We start from the raw sequence: 22,249 nt of genomic DNA on the forward strand, positions 1-22,249 counted from the left end.
ACTGAGGCATCTAGAGAGTGAGGAGAATGAGAAACTGCTATGCCTAGAAGCTGAGGAAAAAGAGAGGTAGAGGCAGCATGAGAAGGAGATGCTGACTATTTTCCAGGGTCATTGAGGTAATGGGGAAGGGAGTAACTGGACCCCAGAAGCACAAAAGGTCAATAAATTTCTTCTGCAGTTTAAAGAGGGGGATAATTTTGATAGTTTCATTCATATGTTTGAGAGGGTATGTAAACAGTATGAAGGTGACCAAGGGCTCTGGGTACAGTTCCTGACCCCCTTACTCCATGGTAAAGCTGTAACTGTATTATCTAAAATGTCTGACATTGCATGTTTTGATTATACTGCTGTAAAAAATGTCTATTAGAGTTTTTTAAGCTAACACCTGAAATGTATAGAAAAATGTTTTGTGAGCATAGACGCAAGGCAGATGAAAGTGTGTGTGAATATGTTGCTGAACCAAGCACTTATTTCCATAGGTGGGTGAGTGGATGTCAAGTCACCACTTTTGAAGGGCTGGCAGACCTTTTGGTGAGAGAACAAGCCCTTAGCACTTTGCCTGAGGACATGAGGATTTGGTTAGCTGATAGACAATGTGCTACTTCAGATGAGTTGGGGAAGAAGGGAGACCTATACTTGGCAAGCAGGGCAGCCCTGCACCGGAAAGGGACCTCAATACTGCTCATGGGTCTAAAGGAACCCATGGTGGGCAGCAGAGTGCCCCAACAGAATCTGCCAGTAGCAGGGAAAGCCACTAGTCCAGGTACACATCCAGGAGCTAGGGTTAAATGTTTTGAATGCAACCAGTGGGGCCATGTGGCATACAGGTGTCCATGGAGGCAAGGTGGGGAACCAAAGGTGAGGGATCCAGTAAGTGGGAAAGACAAAATGCAAAAAGTAGGTTGCCTTGAGACAACAGGGGTACCAAACTACCATCCTGTAGATGTCCTGATAAGGAAGTATTTGGATGAGGCAGTACCATGTGCTTATGCAGTTACATGCAGTCAGGCTAAGAGACAAGCATGTGGGTCTGGTAGCCTGGGGAGACCCAAACAGACTGCATGCTTGGAGCCAGGACTGGTGAGGTGGTTACTACAGGGAGTGAGCTACTCTGTAGCAATGAGACTGATGGTGAGCCACAGCTGCTTGTTGTGGGTACTGATGTTCCCTTGGACAGAAGGACTGCAAAGGTAGAGGTGAGTAGTAGTACCCAGGCTGACAGTGAGGCACCACTGTCAGAGGATACCAGACTTCTTGTGGAAGGGGAGCTGGGAAGTGTTACAAGGTAAGAGTTGAGACAGGCTCAGCTCTCAGATCCTACATTCCAGGAAGTGTAAGAATAATGAATTTTTTTATCAGAATTGAAATTCTAATTTAAACAGAGAACCAGAGATTATTAAGCATTTTTGGCTTGATCATCCAACTCACACCACTGTCTTGCTCATATGTAAGTTATCTTAGACTTGTGTTTTCTTTCAGAAATAGTTAGGAACTAGAAAGATTAGCTTAAGTGTTTTTCTGTGATGTCAGAACTGTACTACTGAATTATTTAAAGTATTTCTGTGTGATCTCTGAACTCTTGACTAGCACTGTGTAGTAGATAGTATTGTCTTGTGTTTTTAATTGTTTATTATTAAATGTTGTAAAACCTTCTAACTGTGGCTATTTTGTGTAGAGATAATTTAAGCTCTTTAGAGTACTTGTATGCCTTTGGTAAAATTGTACAAAGCCACTCCTATAGCTTTAGCCCTGGGCTATTCTACCAATTGGATAATAATATTGTACAGTAATAATTGGACACGCTTTTAAGGGCCTTTACATAGTTGATAAATAGTAGTGGGTGGTGGCAGCTGGTACTACTGTATAGTCTAGGAGAAAGGGGCATAGCTGGAGAACCTGTGCCAGTCTTCCCTAGGAGTGTCTGTGTGGTTGTATAAACTCTTATCTCAAAGTGCTTGTGTGTGTGTGTGTGTGTGTGTGTGTGTGTGTGTGTGAGCTACTTAGGCAGGGACACAAAGCACTCGTTGGACAGAAAGGGTGCTAGAGGGTTTAGCTTGCCTACTAGGCTGAGATTTGGACCTTATAGCTGTGCCAGTGGGGAGTCTTATTGGGGACCTGGAGAGCAAGGGAGCGACCAGCCCTGGACTGACTGTGATTTCTGTGCGCTCTTAAGGGAAATTGCACTTTACTGTGTGTATTTTTTATCCTTTCCTCATATATGAGACGCCCTCTCTGGTGTTAGTAGTGAGGATTGAGGCTCCTTGATTGCTGGGCCAGGGCATGGGTGTCACAAGAAGAAATAAAGGTTCTAGTGAATGAATGCTTTTAACCAAAATGGCTGATTCTGTGAAGATTCAAGATTTTTTTCCCAATACTCAGACAGTCCAGTTTTGGAAATTACCAGGTTTTTCCAGAAAACTGGAAAATCAGTACCACATCAGTAGTTTTGTTTAAGTAGTTTATTCATCAAAGTAGAGCGATTAACCTTATCAAATAACTTGTTCATATGCACAAGTAAAATGTGGAAGCCTGCTGATGATAAAATGGGGTACAGAGATTTTCCTTAGCCGTCTTTCCTGACTGGTCTGTAATGTTACATGAAATGGGCTGCCAGTCATCTTCCAGTTTCTTTAAAGAAAATTATGGAATATTCATTGAAATGGCGCCGTGCATCACTGAAGGTTCTCTCTAGTAACCGGGTGGGCTAAAGAATATGCTCATGATCCTCTAATTGACATCAATTTCTTCCACAGAACGTTTCGGTTTGCGTGTTCGACCTCTTCAGCTATTCCTTTCTCTCTTTTCAGGAATCCCTTTTTTGTCTTTTCCATTGTTGCCTAGTTGTGCTGCTCAGGTTCCTATATAACAAGTTACAGGCACTTGAATTATTTCCCACTTATTTGCTTTCTGTAAGCATCTGTTTGATATTATCCACCTTTATCCGATTACAGTCCTAGTTCTCATATCGTCTGAAGGTTTTTCCTCTCTAATAATCAACATCATTTCTTGCAGTCATAACATCTTAAGGCAGCTTATATGCGCACGACTTTGCAGAAATGTAAACATTTTAGACTGCAAGCAAAATAAAGAAATAATTAAAAAGTAATACGTTATTTCTCCAATGTTGAGCATTGCTTTGTCACGCTATTTCAGCAAAGTTGCAGATAACGGTTGCGGATCTTAAAATAACTCATTGTATTGTCAAATAAATGGTACTGCCTGAAGTCATCAGCTCTCTTGTAAATAAATTTGTTGATGTAAGAATATTTTTGACCGAAAAGTTCTATGATGTTAATAATACAATAATTTCTTCCATTATGGTCTGCCTTTTGGGACGGGGCTGTACCTGTAAAGCATACCGCTCAACTGTCCAAATTTTGGCATAATGTCCAGTTTTTGTCTCATATTTTAGTTTGTTCCTCATAAAATTTGTGTTTTTTGGCAAATCATTGAGGATTGAAGTATATGATGTCTATAATAACAAATACTTCAGTTTCAATGTTTATATCCTTCAAAAAAGTATGCTGACACAAAACCCGTTATTCCTACAACTTCCTAATTTCATAAGAGCACTATTTAAAATCTGACCTTATTTTCAGGACTTTGTCCCCCAATTATATTGCATTTTGTCCAAATTTCTTACATTAAGAGGTTGAGAGGTATGCAAGGGTTTGCAGACCATTGTACCAACCAGAATACCATTGGTAAAGCTAAATAAAACTGGTAGTGCTGCTGCCAAAATTATCCCTAAATATTGTTTTATGAAGACCAGAGTGCAGGCGAATGGAACAGCGTCTTTATTTGATACGTCTCGGTTACATTTTGGCGATACAATGATTTTCAAATGCGGCTTGAAGCTCCCGACTAAAGAAGTGCATAAGTAAGTAGCAGACCTAAAAAGCATGAGTTTTGGATAAATTTGCATCTCAAAGACAAGATTTATTTAGTAATTTTAAAACTCACATTGGCTGTTTTCTAAATTTGTATTTTCTGTTGCTCCATAACAGAAATCTCCCAGCGACAATTTTTATTAGTTTTCATTTTTCAAGATATTTATTTGATACTACATTTTGATTTTAAAATGAGATTCTAAATGAAATATTTCAGGTGCTACAAAATTGCTTTTAAAATTGAGCAGCTCCTGATTATGGGTCGCGCGTTCCGATAGCGCAATAGCTTAGTAGGCGCTATCCCTGGTGCTGAAAATAATTCTGTTTGCTGGGTGCGCTTAAAGATCCAGCCACTTAGCTATTCCCTGATGCTGACATAGCCTTTCCAGTCCCTGTCTTCCAGCACAGAGAGCTAAGACACTTCTGTGTTAATTAGAAACATCACTCTGTAAACTCACGTGGTCTGCTAACAGCTGTAGCTCATACTTATTACACAAATTGCTTCCTGTGTGTTTTTAATAAATCGTTCCAAAGCAGAGCTGCGGTTTGCTTGTGGATGTCACCCCTTTTCGAAACCATTCTCATCCTTTTATTCATCTGCAGTAAATAGGGCTTATTAGAAGAAATGCAGTAAGGCTGTACTCAAGGTCCGAACTTCACTGCGGATATCACGGAGATACTGTATACTGTAACAACTCGTGCAGCCCTTCTGCAATGGATACAGGTACACTCGCCAGTCAGATCAGTTCCTGTAATATAACCACAGATACTTACAATGAAGAACTACTTCACAAGGTAGGGAAACTCCTTTGTAAGGGTGCTGACCGCCTCGATTTACAGTTTTAGGTTTATTGCTCTAAAAGTAAAGCTATACATATGTAATGTAGGGCTGCCTGTATAGCCCCCATCTACATAACATGCTAAACTGTTTCGGAGCACTCCATAATACTATTCACTCAATAAACTATAGCGGATGTATTTGTTTATGCACATACATGAGACTGTCATGTGACTTGAGGAAAAGCATCTGAGATGCTTCGATAATTTTGTATGGATTTCTCTTGAGAATGCATTTGCTACGTTTGATGCATATTTGCTGAAAGAGTTTTGCTGCTGCTTTGGCTTGTCATGGGTTTGTTTTTCGAAATACCAGGAATTAATTATTTATGAACAGTAATTATTGTGCATTATGCAAAGGTCTTGAGTGATTGAAGTACTAAAGTCTTAGAAAGGGCAACGCTGCATCTAGGAAATATAAAAAGGAGGGGCACCGAAGCTTTAAAGCAAAGATAGTGTAGTAGACTCCAAGGGCTGTGAATCTCTATAGCATTCTGAAATGTATTTTTTGAAAATACCGCAGTGTGGTGCATGTAGTTAGACTTTGGAACGTATTGCTGACGCTGCTGTCCCCCCCCCCCCCCAACGCATCCCACCAGCAGTAACTTAGGTCTCTTTTTATTATGCTTCAATGCAAATAGTAATTATTACCGTAACTTACTTGGATATGTTAATTTTACTGTGAGTTTGCACACTGTTGTAGATTGGGTAAGTAAGTTATCTCTGATGAACATTTATACAGTGACTTTAGCCACGCTTTGTAGCAGTTCATTTATTCTGCCCAAAGCAAAAGTTGTTATTGTCTTGCCACACCCTGTATTCACTAATGTTGAAGGTCTTTTAAAAACTTGCTGTCAATTCATCCTTGTAAGTTTTGTTTTGTGTGCCTGGGTTGCAGGACTCACTGCATTGTCACAAGACCTGAATTTGGTATTTTAAGTGTTTGCACCTGGCCGTTTTACTTGGTCCCCATTGACTGCATAATTTGTTTCTATTTATACTGACAGCTCCTTACTGTGCCTTACATCTGTTACATAACAAAGTGGAGACAGTTGTGCCCTGTCAAGGATGAAGTGCAATAATTTTTAATTAGTATTTTAACCACATTTTGATAACACTTTGTTCATCTGGTTGATGACTTGTTATATCCCACAGGAATGTATGCCATTGTAACAGATACCATGCAGTACAAGATAAAATAAAATAAGAATCTGGCTTTAAGAACTTGGAGACAGTACAGGTGTATGGAGTACACCTACAATAGGATTAGGACTATGAAGAGTGACCACAGTAACAGTAGATCATAATATTTAGGGGTTTACCTGCCTTGCTTGTCCACTCCTGGATAAAACTGTACCTCAGTCTCTATGCAGACCAGTGCTGGTCTTCTATTTACATTTTATAGAATGTAGGCAGGTGCACTACTTTTGGCATAAAGGGTGGATTGTTTTCAGTGATACCCTTTTACTGTGGAATACCAGATAAGATAGTTTCCACATGACATTATCTAAGCCTGTTTGTCTTCTGCCAGCAGGAAATGCAGCCAGAAAGATTAACATCCAGGAAAGAGAATTTAACACTGCCAAGTCTGATAAATAGAAAGGAGGTAAAGTTATCTTTCCATCATAAAAAGATCAAGTTTGGTTCTTATCACGTCATCAAACTTTTACAAGTTCGAACCACATATGATCGAGACCATATGTTCGAATTTGTAAAAGTTTGAGCTTGTGAATAGAAATCACCATAGGCAGAGGTTTCCATTCACTTCAATGTGAAGTCCCAAGAAGAGGGATTGCAACCTCTTGGAGGCCTTGAGCATAAGACATTCTGTGGTATAGCTTATAGACAAGTACAGACTGCAGAAATAAGAGCTCTTAAATTTTCACCCTTGTATAATAGATCAACTGACACTGGTGCTTCTTCTAAATCTCAAATTCCAGGAGTCACTCCTACCCACTCCGAAGACCTAATCAAATACTTTTTTGCCATTGCAATAAGGGAGATAGAGCCATCCCAAAGCAGTGTCATATTTTCAGTCAAAGGAATTCTTTAGCTTTATTACCTACCCATTTCTTGACTGACATGCAAAAACATAAAACCATCCTATCAGAGAATTGATGAGTAAGCCCAATCTGAATCAAAAAAATACTTCAAATAATGTAAAATTTTTGATGTGTGTAAAAGATCTAATCCTTGAGCCATTCCCAATGCATCAGATCTCTTCCTCTTCTGAATGTATAATTTTCTTGCACTCGGACATTGTTCCTCTTAAAATGTTTAATGCCTGTGGATAAAAAAGAAGCATTGTTAGGAATCAAAATTTTATTTACCATGATGAGACTTTCAGAATTTTAAGATTAGGCAATGGAAAATATCAGTATGGAACTAATAAACAGGTAGCTTACATACTCTCATGTCAAAAAAGTCTCTGAGACAATAGATAACAACAAATCAGTGCACACTGCATATCTGGACCTCACAAAGGTGTGTAACACCATGCCACAACAGGGCATCATAGATAAACTCTTCCAGTTAAGTGTTAACCTCTCTGTATGTTACTGGATAACAAATTGGCTTACAGATAGAACCCAGGAATTAATTGAGGGGGAGTCTAAATCTTCCAAAAGACCTGTTGCTAGTAGAATGCCCAAGGGTCCAATCCTTGGGCTACACCACTATTGCATTTACTTCTTGAGGGTCAAAGCTAATGTTAAGGGTTGGCTGGCCTGCACATTTGGTGGCATCACAAACACTTACCAGAGGTAACAGGGTCCTATAAGAAGCCCTGTCCAAAACAAATAATTGCTTTCAAATCCATGGACTAAAACTAAATGTCAAGTAATTTATAGTCATATCTTTCAGCAAGCTTGGCTCCCACTGTAACTATCACATTGACAGCACTCCCTTGAAAACTGATCTCACAGTTCTGGTAACCTATGTTGACAGTGAACTGTCCTTTATCACCACTTATCTGCTATTGGAAGGAAGTCCTTTTTGATCGCACAGCTTGTATCTAAAGGTGTGGTACTCCGATCCAAACACATAGTTGCTCCACTGTACTCAGCACTCATTAGGTTGATTATTGAGTATAATGCCCCCTTTTGCTATGTATCTGTCCAAGCACTTGTCACAGTTGGAATGACCACAACATTTTCCTCTGCAAACAAATCAAGGTCCTGAATATTAAAAATCTGAACAGACCAATTCAAAGCCTTGTCTGTCTTCCCAGCATCATACAGGCTATTGAATTGGAACCTCTGGCTTGCATACAGAGCCTCAACAGACCCTGCTCTATCAGACCTATTAACATTCCAAAGTCAAATGGTATCATAAATATGCACTCAAGACCTCAAATTCTTTTGAAAGATTAACAAAACATGTTGGAGGGAAAGATGTGTATCGGACAGAATGCTACTTCTATGGAACCATCTTCCACTCCACATATTTGAATGTAATTTAAATGAATGGATGCATTCCTTGCACAGCTGGAAAAGATCTGATTTCTTAATCATCACTCCCCATTTTCTACATGGAGTTTGGGTGTCATTTTAACTGTTGCCATCTCTCTTGATTCAATGCCAGTCGCCTACCTTTGACAGTCGTGCTTGACTGCCACAGGTCTTCTGTCACACAATCCATCCATCTCTCTGCTGGATGCACTAATTTCCTCTTGCCTTCTTCCCATCTGTCCCAAATCTTTCTCACCATATTCTGTTCTGCTTTTTGGTACATGCCCAATCACTGTAATCTGTTCTCTTTGATTTTTTCCTGATGTTGATGCTATGTTGGCTTTTGATCTGATGTCCTCATATCTTTGTCTGTCCCATAGTGTGCTTCCTACTACCCATCTTAGGCACTTCATCTCTATCACCTCTAGTTTCTGGAACTGCTCTGACTTTACTACTTAGGTTTCTGTGCCATAGAGTAGTACTGATCACACCACTGCTTTGTACATTTTACTTTTCAGGTTCTTTGACTTTATTCTGTCATACCCTACCCCAACATTTCTGCCAATTGGCTGCAGCCTCTCTGATTGTAACTTTGACCACCTCATTCAGACTTCCCTTCTCTTCAACCAGTCCTCTCAGATACATGAAGCTGTTAACCTGTTCCACTATCTTCCCTTCTATCTCAATTCTCAGATTCTTCTTACTTACCCCATTTGGTACCATTACAACTGTTTTTCTGTACTCAGTTTCATCCCATGTGCCTTCAGTTTTGCTTTACATTGAATTCCTTTCCATTCCTCTATTCTTTGCTGAAGTTCTTGTTTAGAGTGTGTCTGTACTGCCACATCATTTGCATACAGCAGGTTTGTTGATCTGTCCCCCCGACTGTTTGCTAAAGTAGTCCATCACCAGTATGAACAGCAGAGGGCCCAGAGCTGAACCCTGATGCGCACCCAGTCCAGACCGAATACTGTTCATACTTGAGTCATTGGGTCCTTGCGCATTTTCCTGTACTTATTCTAGCAATGTTTCTGGGACTTTAAGCCACCAGAGGACTGCCACTGAAGATGACTTTGCAATCATTGATTCTACCTCAATGCCCTATCCTTACTAGGAGGAAGTCTACCTGAGTTGCATGTTGGCCATTCTTGTATATGATCTTGTAACTGTCTCTCTTGCTGAACCATGTGTTGGCCACCATCAAGCCATTTGCCAGACAGAGATCTAGAATGGCCTCTCCTTCTTTATTCCTGTTGTCCCACCCATGTGGACCCAGGTATTCCTCATATCCTGTTCTGTCTGTCCTGATATGTGCATTCAAGTCACCAATTAGCAACACCAGTTCAAGTTGCCCTGTTTTATCTAGTAGATTCTGCATCTGCTCTCTGAATGCACTCTCCTCTTCACTATCACAACACTGCTGTGGGGAATAGACTGAGATTATTAATAGTGCGCTATCCTTACACCCGAGTCTGATTATCATGTTTGTCACTAATTCTGATAACACCTCTCACTGTCTTCTGAAGCTTCTTCCTCATCAAAATTCCCACATCATTCTAGCCTGTCCTCTTCCTGAGTAGTTGACTCTGGATCCCAAGTCACATGGCTTTGCTACACTGCCATTCCATCTTGTCTCCTTGATACATAGGATTTCCAGCCTCCTTCTTACAAGCATGTCATCCACCTCCCAAGCTCCATTCTGTCAGTGAACCTACATTGAGTGTAACAATTCTTAGTTTATGTTTAGCAGGTTGATTGGTTTTCTGTCCAGCTTTTGCTCAACAGAGCTATCCCAGGTAACCCAAGCTAGGCAACTGGATACCAGCCAGCAAATAGCTTATCAACCCAGAGCTGCTGGTCTTTATGGTAGGCACACACTCTGGTCAAAATGGGCACATACACCCCTCCCCCATTAGCATGGGTCCCTGACATAGGCAGAGTGGGCCAGGTGTTCAATCCACTTATCACTGACAAGTACCGTTGCCAACTTTGGTGACATTGGTGAACATGACCAAATCATGTAGAACCACTTATTACACTGAGTGGCTAACCCTGGAATAGTGTGCAGTCTGTGAGCCATGTTCTCCTATCTAGAAGAAAATATGCACCATAGCTGATGTCCAAAGTGGTTGGTGTATACAGCTATTCTTTTTATTGGGCACCATCTAGAGTCTTTGCTGCTTCCCACTGCTTCATTCTTGGGTGAGTCTGATTTGGAAGCACTCAGTATATTCTTAGGAGGTGGGAGGAGCCCCACAGAGACAGAGCATGTAAACTGCATTCAGGTATTGACCAGAGGTCAGAATTGAACCTTGTACTTTGTGCATGAGAGGAAATGACCTTGACTATTATGTCAACTAATCTATGATTTATTTTTGCCTGTTATATATAGTATATTGCTGTAGTGCTATCTGCTTTGATTTGTAGGTGTCCTTACTGAAAGTAATTTTTAAAGGCTGTCAAGACCCTGTGTGCTGCTTTCATCTGCTTTGCGTTGATATGAAGCAGTGTCCTTGCTTAGATCAACTTCTTTGAACTAATGGCTTTTAAAATGAGCCTTTCAGGCATCTGTTTTTTTTTTTCAACCATTGGAATAGGAAATCCTTCTGCTTGCCCTGTATCAGGAATAAACTAGGGGATGTGTGACTTCATTAAAATGTTTCTGAGATACTTTTATATTTTTATAATATTTGCTTGAAGAATACAAAAAGCTGTTAACCTAGTACTCCCGGAGGTTTTCTAGTGGTTGTCTGCTGTTGAATTGTAATTGGAATGTCTGGATCTCCATTATTTTGTCCTAAGGTAGAAAGGCCCTCATTAAAATACAATCTTTATTCAAAGAACATTTCCTGCATTTCACTGCTATTCCTACATACATAAACATTATAGAGGTCTGTTGTGAGGTGGTGTTTTTTGATGGTGCAAAAAACGTTGAAAAAAGTCATACTTCAAGCATGAGTCATACGTTATTGTCTGTTAGAAACTGTTTGTATAGCGCTATATGACAGAAGTTATTCCACCAGTTGAAGTGTTAAATAAATGAGAAGATAATGAGTTGGAATGGTTTTCTTAGAGGTTTTTAAATGAATTTTAAGGCACAACCATTTAAATTCTTTGTAACATCCATTAATATGTGATTAGCTCATTTCAGATGGAAAAATGACTTGGAAATTTGTTTCTTAAATATACAGGAAAGAAGGAGAGATTGGAGAAATACATCAGTCATTTTGAAGAAAATTTAATGTATCTGCACTTGTTTCTCTTGTCTCTGTTTTTTCAACTTCTGTGAATAAGTTCTTTTCCTATAAAATGGTTTCTTATTAGTGGTAAAATATTTGTGTCTTAAGAGTAGGTGATGCATGCTTGTCCTTGAAAGATGATCTTGTTTTGCCTTTCTCTTCTAATCACTTATAATATCATCAGCATGTTGACTAAATAAAGATTCCTGAGTTACTGGAAAATTCAGCAGTTTTGCTACCAAGGGCATTTGATCACATTAACCCCTATCTTCTAAAAAAAACAAACTAATTGAAACTGACATCAGTCCAAGTGAGACTCCCTGGTTTAAAAATGCCCTCATTGACAGACACTTCAGAATTAAAATAGGATCCTTGCGATTAGAATATGCAAGTATTATCAAAGATGTATCACAAAAATCCATTCTTGTCTCCTCTTCTTCTCATTATTCATCTACAGCTCATTCCCTATGCTGATGAAATTGCCATTTACCAACCGGGTCACTCTCACTGCAGCATTCAGTGCCAGCTGTAGTCAGACTTACATGAGCTCCACCAATGGCTTATAAACCATAAACTACTTTTCAACCCCACCAGACTAAAACTATGCTTTTTGGAACTCCACAGAAAATTCACCTAGCATCTAACTCTTTAACTATATTTGACCTACACAACCATTCCATAGAGGCAACCTCTACCTTTCAATACCCTGGACTATGGTATGATCATTCGCTTAATGTCTATTTCCACATAAACAAAGTGAGAGTCAAAACAAACTCCTTCCTCTTATGGTCCAAAAGGTCTCACATTTTCTATCCCAATTAACCAAAGCAGCCATCGGCAAAGGGTTCTCCTTTCTCACCTTGACTATGGGCTCCCAATTTTTGCTTCGGCATCCAAGAAAAACATTGCCACATTCCAGACTATCTCTAACACCCTCTGACAATTCATTACAAACTCACCTGCCTGTAAACTTCACTATGTCACCCTGAAGAAGCCAAATGACTCCCCATAAAACAAAGATCTAACCTACTTTTAGGATCACAGCTCTACAAGCTACTCTAACTCCACACACTCATTGTTCTTACAGCTAGACTTCATGAAAATCCCTCCTTATACAAATTGAGACATTACTCACAAGCCACATAAATCTCATTACCCCTAGAACCAAATTCCAAAGTAAGCTGTCCTCTTTGTCATTAAGGAAATTAACACTTGATCCAAAGTCAGAATGCAATGCAAAAAGCACATCTTCATTCAAGCCACATGCTCCTGCTTCAACACAGTACATGCAGCCTAATCTGTCTCCTTTCTCAGTCTCCTCTTTTCCCTCAAGATTCAGTGAAGAGTGACCCACTTTAGCAACTAATATATATATATTGTACATTGCACTCTGCTTGAGTGTGTATTGTACTGTGATTGTTCAATAAAATGTATATAAATATTTTTTTCTATGTAATTAGTCTGAACTGCTCTGTTATCACTTACATTTCTGCATTTTCTGTTTGAGAAATGTTTTCCATTTCACCCAGTCTGAGTCTGAAATTAGTCAAAATTAATCATTGCACTATTCTGGTAAACACATATGAATAAATAAAATAAATTCTCCTATTAGCCAAGCTCACTTTCATTCCCAAGACTATTTTTTTGACAAGGCATTTCTTGAAACAGCATCCCAGGATTCATGATGCCATGCGTTCTGAGTATTCCTACCTTCTACTACTGTAACTCATCATTCTAGTCCCTATGCGACATTTGTATTAAGGCTAGACTGTAGTTTAAAACTCCTGTCCCTAAGTTGCAATCTTTAAACATGTTGCCATATTTATTTAGTAACACTGGATCCTAATGGGAATAAAACAAAACAAATATATGTTTTTATTCTTTTCAACATAATTTGATAATGACAAAGTAGCAGCATCAGCTTTTTGAGAAACTGGAAGATTGAAATTCAAGATTGCTGGTGTTTTGACCATTAAGTTTAGTCTGAACATGATGTTGTGTTGTTTTCTTTTAACCTGCTGCAAACTTAAATACCAGAACTTAATTTTATATCAGCAATGAGATTATTAACAAAGTGACTGTTTCTAGATCTAGGGATGGCATTGTACCCATTTACTCATCCCTCTTGAGACCCACTGCTGAATGTATTGCCCCTTTGGCATGTATCTGTCCAGACAAATGCAGCAACTGGAACACCCACAATGATACCTTACTAAAAGATTACAAGGCCTAAACAACATGTCCTACATGGACCGACTCAAAGCCCTGTCACTATACTCTGTATCCTACAGACTGCTAAAAGAGACTTGTGTCTGGCATACAATGCATTCTCTGACCCATCTCTGATATATTTATTTCAAATCAGCAAGTCAAATGGCATCAATAATACATGGTCTAGGGAATCTAAATCGCTTCTGCAACAACAGCAGAACAGTTTGGAGGGATAGGTATATATCAGAAGATACTTCTGTAGAACAGAAGCACCATTCACATTAAACAAAGTTCAGCCCTGTACATGTTCAAGTGCAACTTAGATCTATGGATGGAGTGTCTACTAGTGGACAGACGGAGCTCCTAAATGCTTAATCCTGTGCATGGGTCCCCTCAAACTCTCTATGGTATGATCCCAGTTATTCTCATTAAGAGCAATTTTATATATATATATATATATATATATATATATATATATATATATATATATATATATATAATTATCGACCATGCGATTGATAAGGCCAGTCTGTAACCAAATGGGATAGATTATTTTGAGCACAAAAAGGGAAACTGGCTAGGCTTATGATGGCCTGCAAAGGCAGCTAGCCTAGTAGTGACCTATGAATCTATGAATAAATAACATCTTGATCTTCTGACTTAAAAAAATGTATAGTAGAAAAAGTAAACTGGTCACGTCATCTTATTGAACTGAACAGACTATCAAATATGAAAGGCAGGAACAATGCATATGCTTAACAGGATTTGCAGAAAGAAGAATTTCCCTAACATAAGTCTTGTGATTCGACTAATAATGCATCTTCACTTAAAAAGCAGCAAAAAGTGTGCCTTACTGAATTTGCTCTGTTGCAGTGTGTTCTAAATGACCGGGAAGAAGACCTTTGTTTATCACTTTTTTGATAAGACAGTAAGTCCAGAAGGGATGCTACTGTAATTGCTAGACTGCAGTTTCAGTCCCTAGATTTAAGATTGTGAATGGGGGGGGGGTTATAGATACCAAGTCTAATGTTGTGGCACCTTGGAGTTCTATTTCTACCTACTTCAAAGAATAAAAACCTTAAATGTAATATGTATAGGTAATAGTTACATTGTTTTATCTGTGAAGGATTTGAAGCACATTCAACAATTTTACCTAACTTAAATTTTTGATTGGAAAATAAAACCTACCAGTCTTATTTTCATATTTGTAGGACATTGAATTTAGCATTTTTTTCAGGCATAATAATGACTCCATCCCAATATCTGGAGTTAAAAGTATTGTGCCAAGTACCACCACTTGAAATCCAATGGTCTGTAAGATTTATGAGCAAGTAAGAGAACAATGTAACCAATAATTGTGCAGTCCTAGGCTACAGGTTATGTTCTGGTCAGTTTGGGAGAAATTTTACAAATTTTACTCTTTGTGACGAGTATGCTTTTGAGGGTACATATTGCATTGTCGAACTTTTAAAAGTTCAAACGTAATATGGTCGACAACATATGATCGAACCTTTAGAAGTTGGAACATTTCAACAGATATCTCCGTACAGTACGAAATGGGAAGATTTCCATTTTCTGCACTGTAGTGTGATCTCAAAGTTAGTATATTTAAAGAGGGCGGTTGTGGGGGGCACAGCGGTCAAGTAGGTTTTTTTATGTTTATTTTTTTTTTAGGTTTTCGAATTTTTTAAAGTTCAGTCATATGGCTTCAACCATATTATGTTTGAACTTTTAACAATTCGATAATGTAATATGAACCCTGTTTTTGGGCAGCAGGCAGTTCAACAGTGGGAGCAGAGTTTTTTAATTTCCCTTCAGACAAATGATATATTGATCTAAGTGTGTCATTGACTAGCATAAAGCATTACTGCAGTTGCAATTATCACTGTAACCACATTATATCAAATATACAAAAAATATGTAAAGCCAAAGCTCATTTTGAAATTAATGAATAGTGAAAGTTCTATGCTTTGTTACTCAATGAAGAGCTATTCTTTACCAGAAATTAGAAAGCTGGCAAATTGGTTTATAGGCAACTCATTAGGAGAAAAAATGGGAAAAAAGCTTGGTTTTGCATAAATACACAGAAGCCATGCAGAGAGATATTTGCTTTTGGTGAGTAGGTTAATCTTTTTCTGTTTTAAGTTATTCATTATCTGGGTAAAGTCACTAAACATGAGCCTTTTTTCCGTAGGTGATCTGGGAGCACTTTCTAGTTAACTGACATGCTCAGAGTTGCCCGGTAGGCAAATGAAGACCAAAGAAGTAAAACACTAGACTACAGGATGAAGCTCAGTTAGATTATTTATTTTATATTATTTTATTTTGTTGTATTTTATCTGTCTATATATGTTGTTGTCTGTGTTTGTCCCATAGGGGTAGTGACTTTCTTTCAGGGGTGACCTGAGGAGGTATTTATACTACTAGGGGACATTTGGGAAATGCACTGGGGAGCTTCTCTACTCCATTTTATGGGTGCTATCAGATTCTTTACATTCAGCTGAGCTACAACCAACTCAAGTACATTAATCATCAAGAAGAATTAGATACATTTTGGAGAAATATCTATGAAGATCCTGTGGAAAATGACAAAGATGCTAAATGGATAGAAGACATAAAAGAAAGACTAAGAAGTTCAAAGGTGCAGGATATGAAATGAGATGAAGTAATGGCCAGAGAGATTGGGATAAAGTTAAGAAAAGCCTCCAACTGGAAAACTCAAGGCCCCAATGCAGTACCTATTTTTTTTCTATAAGTATTAACATCTTTGCATGAAGATTTAGCCATGAGTAAGAACTATTTGGATGTGCACCCTGAACAGACACCAACCTGGTTAACAACAGGAAAAACAATACTCCTTCTTGAATGAACCTGCAAGTTATCCTAAAAATTATAGATCAACAGCTTGCCTTCTGACAATGTATAAACTATACACCGGAATAGATGCCAACAGAGTTTATAATCATTTAGAAGAAAATTCAATCATGACAATAGAAAAAAAGGGTAATAAAAGAAAGTCATATGGAACAAAGGATCTTCTGTTGCTAAATAAAGTCATAATTGAGAATTGTAAAAAGGGGAAGAATCTAATTATGGCATGGATTGATTACAAAAAAGCATTTGATAGTATCCCACATTCACGCATAAAAGAATGCTTAAAAATGTATAAGATACACCCTACACTGATTAATTACATTACAGTAACTATGAAACAGTGGCAGATGACTTTACAATTAAGCCATGATAAGGGAAAAACTATTATTTCCAGGGATAACAATTCAAAGAGGGATATTCCAGGGTGACTCCCTGTCATCACTGCTATTCTGTCTTGCCCTTAACCCTTTAAGCTGTCTACTTAACAGATTAGGCCATGGCTATAATTCATCTCCTAGAAAACAACAAAGTGTAAAGACCTCTCATCTTCTCTTTCTCAATGATTTAAAACTGTATAACTCATCAGATGAGGAATTGAAAGCAAAACTGCAAGTAGTCAAAACTTTTTCAGATAATGTAAAAATGTCATTTATTCTTGATAAATGTGCAAAAGCAACCTTTAAAGCAGGAAAACTGCAGCACAAATAAAATATCAGTTTGGGACAAGAATGTGATATACAAGAACTTGAGCAAGAGGGAGTGCATAAATATTTGGGAATTGATGAAGGATCAACAATAAAACATGAACAAATGCAAATAAAACTAAGCAAGGAATATTTCAGAAGACTTAAATTAATCCTGAAAACAACATTGACATCTAGGGACAAAGATTAAGCTGTAAACTGATTTGCTCCTCCTGTCTTAACTCACAGTTTTTGGAGTGATTGACTGGCCCCAAAATGCTGGATCGATTAGACAGGAAAACAAGAAGGATGCTTCATGCTCACCAAATGATTTATAAAAATCGGTGGATACCAAGATTATATATTCCCCATTCTGAAGGAGGTATGGTCCTCCTTGAAATTGATTACTTGTATAGATCTGCAGTTGTGGGACTGCACACATATCTGCTAACCTCACAAGACTCACATATATTGAAAATTTTGAAACATGAGGAGAATAAATCAAAGATGCTTCCCTACTTAGCCTAGGAGAAGCATATTGGTGCCAAGCAGGAATGGAAATCAAACCAGAAGTAGATAAAAGTTAATACAGAAGAAAAAAATATAAGGTGAAGGATCAGATGAGAAGGCAAGACATGTGGAAAATGCATAAATATAGATGCAAGTATAGAAAACTTCTGGAAGAACATCGTGCTGATCAGGATCAAACACAGGAATGGTTAAGGAGAGGCAAATTCAAACCAAAAGATGAAGGTTAATATTGGTGGCCCAAGATAGTGGGCTACTTTCACATTGGTTTACAAAGTCTATTTAACATGTGGGAGAAATAGACAAATGTAGGTTTTGTAAAACAGAAGTGGAAACAGTCACACACCATTTTGCTGGTTGTGACATACTAATTGTCACTCGTCCCTTTCTAACATAGATGTCAAGCAGGCGGGGTATTTTGTTTAGATGCTTTAATACATAGAAACACATCAGGATGGACAGCAGCATCATAAAATACAAACAAACTGGTTAACAGACAGACCTTACATACATACATGCTTGCATCTCAACAGCTTACTACAAAATGGCAGTCTAGCTTGCATGTGCTCAGTATTTATACACTTGTACAAACCCTTGGATAGCTTCTTAAAGGTACATACACACACACTGATCTACAGCCTCCCTCTTAAAAAAATTGCCCTTAGTAAAAATAACATTATAGTTAGAAATGCATTATTATAGACATTAAAAACAAATACATTGTTGATGTCCAAGTTGCCATGTATCTCACACATGGTCTGGAGATAGAAACATAACAATCTGGACTGAATTTAGCAACAGGGACAGTTTTTGGTTAACAAGTCATATCAGGAACTGCTGGATTCATCACAGGAATGGGAATATTCTTTGGAATTTCCTCTGCAATTGGAACACTGGACAACTCACTCTGAGATGAAGAGTCTGTCTCACAGGATATGTGCTGTGTTATAGCCTCGGACAGCAGTCTTAAATGCTTCCGATTCCACCTAAACTCTGTTCCTTGTGATTCCACAATGTACAGTCTTGGCTCTGGGCAAATATTCTTCATGACTCCAATCCGATCATAACATTTGGACATTTGCATCCTTACCACTTCTTCTCGTAATGAATTGAGCGGTTTGCTGGTTTTATCATAGCAGGACTTCTGGGTTAAATGCTTCTTCAATGGATTGTTTTTGACTGACCTATTGTTCTTGACACATGGAACCAACAATTGACTACTGATTTGTAATGTGGTTCTGGTTTGTCTCAACAGAAGTCTCTGGGCAGGTTAACCAAAATGTTTATCATGAGGAATATTTCTGAAATTCAGGAGATTCAGGAAAACATCACTATTATCTCATTTTGACTTCTCTAGTAACTGTTTTGCACTTTGAACTGCATGTTCTGCCAAACCATTTGACTGCAGATACTCAGGGCTACTCGTAACATGAGTAAAGTCTCATTTTTCAGCATTTAAACTGTTGGCTTGTAAACTGCGTGCCATTGTCAGAAATAATTTTGTGTGGACTACCATGGACTGTGAAATGATGGTTCATCTTAGTAATGACAGTACTGGTTACTAGGTTAGAAAGCAGGTCAATCTCCAACCAATTGGAGTAAGAGTTTTCTAACACTAAATAATGTTGACCATTCCACTCAAAGATGTTGGTGGCTACTGTCGGCCAAGGTAGTTCAGGAATATGGTTCAGCTAATGTGGTTCCTTCCATTGATTTGGCTAAGTACTATTAGGCACAGAACAAGATAAAAGTACTCTCTCAATGTCTTGTGACATAGAAGGCCAAACTGCTAGTCCTCTCACCCTTCTTTTGGTAGAGTCGGTTCCTGAGTGACCATGATGCAAGAAAGTAATGTACTTTTGTTGCAAGGACTTTGGAACACTGACTTTTGGACCTTTCATAATGATACCATTGTCAGACAAAATCTTATATCTGTATGGAAAATAAGGTTGCACTTCTTGAGGTAAACTAGATTGCTTCGGCCATCCTTGATTGATAAAGTGGTTGAGGCTTTGTAAAACTGGATCTGTGTCTGTGTGGTCTCTCATTCTCATCAAGACATGTGGAAGAAAAATTTCTCACTTCCATGACTTCAAAATCAAGGTTCTCATTCTCCTGCTGTTCAGTGGTGTTTCTGGGTGATCTGGAAAATATTTCAGCAAGATAAAGAAGTTTGCATTTCTTGTAGACAAGAGTGAAATTATACTTTTGCAATCTCAGCATCATACATTGCAGTCTGGCTGGTGCTGAATGCATAGTCTTTCTCAAGATAGTCACTAGAGGTTGGTGGTCTGTTTCGATCTGGATAGGTCTAATATAAACAGAATCGTGGAACTTCGAACATGCAAACACAATTGCCTAAAGCTCTTTCTCTATCTCAGCATACTGCATCTCAGTTTGACTAAGAGTTCTTGATGCATAGGTAATAGGTTGACCCTCTTGTAGAATGACTGTACCAAGACCAAATTTCGAAACATCACATGAAAGAGTAACTGACTTGTGAACATCATAATATCTGAGTGTTGGTGGACTAGCAATTATCTGTTTCAAGACATCAAATGCTCTTTGGTGTTGCTCAAACCAGAACTGGGATACATCTTTTTGTGTCAGCTCTCTAAGTGGTGCTGATAATTGGCTCAAGTCTGGAATGAACTTGCCTAGATAGTTAACCATGCCAAGAAAACTTTGCAGGGCTTGAACATCTCGAGAATGGCTGTTTGCTTTGAAGGGTCTGGTCGTAGGCCTGAACTAGTAAATAAATGACTACCATAAGTAACCTCTTGTAGCCTGAATTTGCATTTTTGTGGACTGAGCTTAAGATTCACTTCATGTGCCCTCTCCAGAACTTTTCTGAGGTCCCTGTCATGCTTAACTTCACCATTACCTCCTACTAGCATGTTGTTTACTATAATAGCACAAGGATACCTGGAAAAAAAGTTGCTCCATTGCTCGCTGATAGACTTCAGTTGCAGAATTTATCCCAAATGGCATTCTCAAAAATCTATACCTTCCAAATGGAGTACTGAAAGTAGTTAACAATCAGCATTTCTTAGCAAGCTGAATTTGCCAAAATGAACTCTTTGCATCTGAGACAGAAAAAAACAGTGGCATTTGGCATCAGAGCTATGACTTCTTTAACTTGGATGATGAGGTCTTTTTAGTGCTTTGTTCAAATCTCATGGATCAATACATATTCTGATGTCATCTGAACTTTACTTATGAACTACCACCATGGAAGATACTCATTCAGTTGGTTCTGCAACTGGACAAATCACACCTTGTCGCACCATTTTTTCTAGCTCAACTTTGACTCTGCCCTGCAAAGCTATTGGAACTTTTTTGAGCTGGCCTGATAACTGGACTGACATCTGGATCTAATTTCATGGAGTACACAACTGGAAGCTTCTCTAGTTTGTCTTTGAAAAGATCAGCATAGACAGAAAAAAATTACTGGGCGAAATTAGAGTAGTGGTCCTTTAAGCTAACTTGGGGACTTCCTCATTAAATGAAAGCAGTCCCATTTTCAAACCATCTCTGAGCCCTAATAATGACTGGATGTGCCTCTTGACCACATAGAATAACAAGTCGCAACATCTTACAGCAGAGTAACATTAAAGCACTACTGAGCCTTCTGTATGAATTTCTTCACTGCCATAAACAACAAGCTTTGCACACTTTGCCAAATCAAGCCTTTCACCACGACACACTCTAGCAAATGTTTCTGCTGACATAACATTGCACTTGGAACCTGCATCAATTTTGAGCTCTGTGGGTTTTCCATTTATGTGAATAGTACAAAATACTTCATTCTTTGCCCTTAAATCTACTGCATTAACTATTTTATTAAGCACTGACAGACCATCAACTTAAAGACTGGGTTGCAGCTCACTAACTGATCAACTCATTTCTTAAAATTTTCCCTTTTAATAAAAGAATGTGGGCCTTTTGACTTACAAAACCTTTTGCAATGATTCCATTTATTGCATTTGTGGTATTGCTGACCAAAAGCTAAACATTTTCCCCTTTTGGATTTATGATCTCCACCACAGTTATGACAGTTGGTAATTAAACTGAGTTGGTCCCCATGCTTTAAATTTGCTGACTCACTTTTATACTTCACTAAGACTGTGCGAACTGTGGAATTTGCTGGAAAGCTCTGGGGTTTACTAGTGAGTGCTGTAAGGTCTACAGTTGCTGCCATGTGCTTGGGCCTGTTTCTTTTAACCATGTACTGCATACTATCAACATGAGCTTTATCACTGGGCCTTCTAGAGCTGCTCTCATTTGTAAGCATATTGTGTGCTTTTCTGTGAGCTTGCATATCTGACAAATCTCAATGGCCTTATTCAAACTTAAATCACTGTCACAGAGCAAAATTTTTTTCACAGTATCATCTTTAACACCACACAGATGTCTGTCCTTTATCAACTCATCCCTTAAATCACCAGATCTGCACCTTTTAGCTTTGAGAAACAAGACATACATATGCTGCAAAAGTTTCATCAGGCTTTTGATCCATTGTGTAAAATAAGTGCCTT

At 38.4% G+C, this 22,249-nt stretch overlaps 1 protein-coding gene across 1 annotated transcript in view; it reads left to right on the forward strand.

The window, feature by feature from the left end:
- The first annotated feature begins 4,315 nt into the window (after window positions 1-4,315).
- The window catches only part of RAB37 (RAB37, member RAS oncogene family), a 2,500,291-nt gene continuing 2,482,357 nt past the window's right edge, over window positions 4,316-22,249 (forward strand). Inside the window, exon 1 of the mRNA XM_044084985.1 lies at window positions 4,316-4,685. Within this exon, the coding sequence (XP_043940920.1) occupies window positions 4,605-4,685 (81 nt within the window). The 5' untranslated portion in view covers window positions 4,316-4,604. The remainder of the gene's footprint in view (window positions 4,686-22,249) is intronic.

Source organism: Protopterus annectens, chromosome 10.part0 (assembly GCF_019279795.1).
Source record: "Protopterus annectens isolate FY-2018-M chromosome 10.part0, PAN1.0, whole genome shotgun sequence".
NCBI classification, from domain to species: domain Eukaryota; kingdom Metazoa; phylum Chordata; order Ceratodontiformes; family Protopteridae; genus Protopterus; species Protopterus annectens.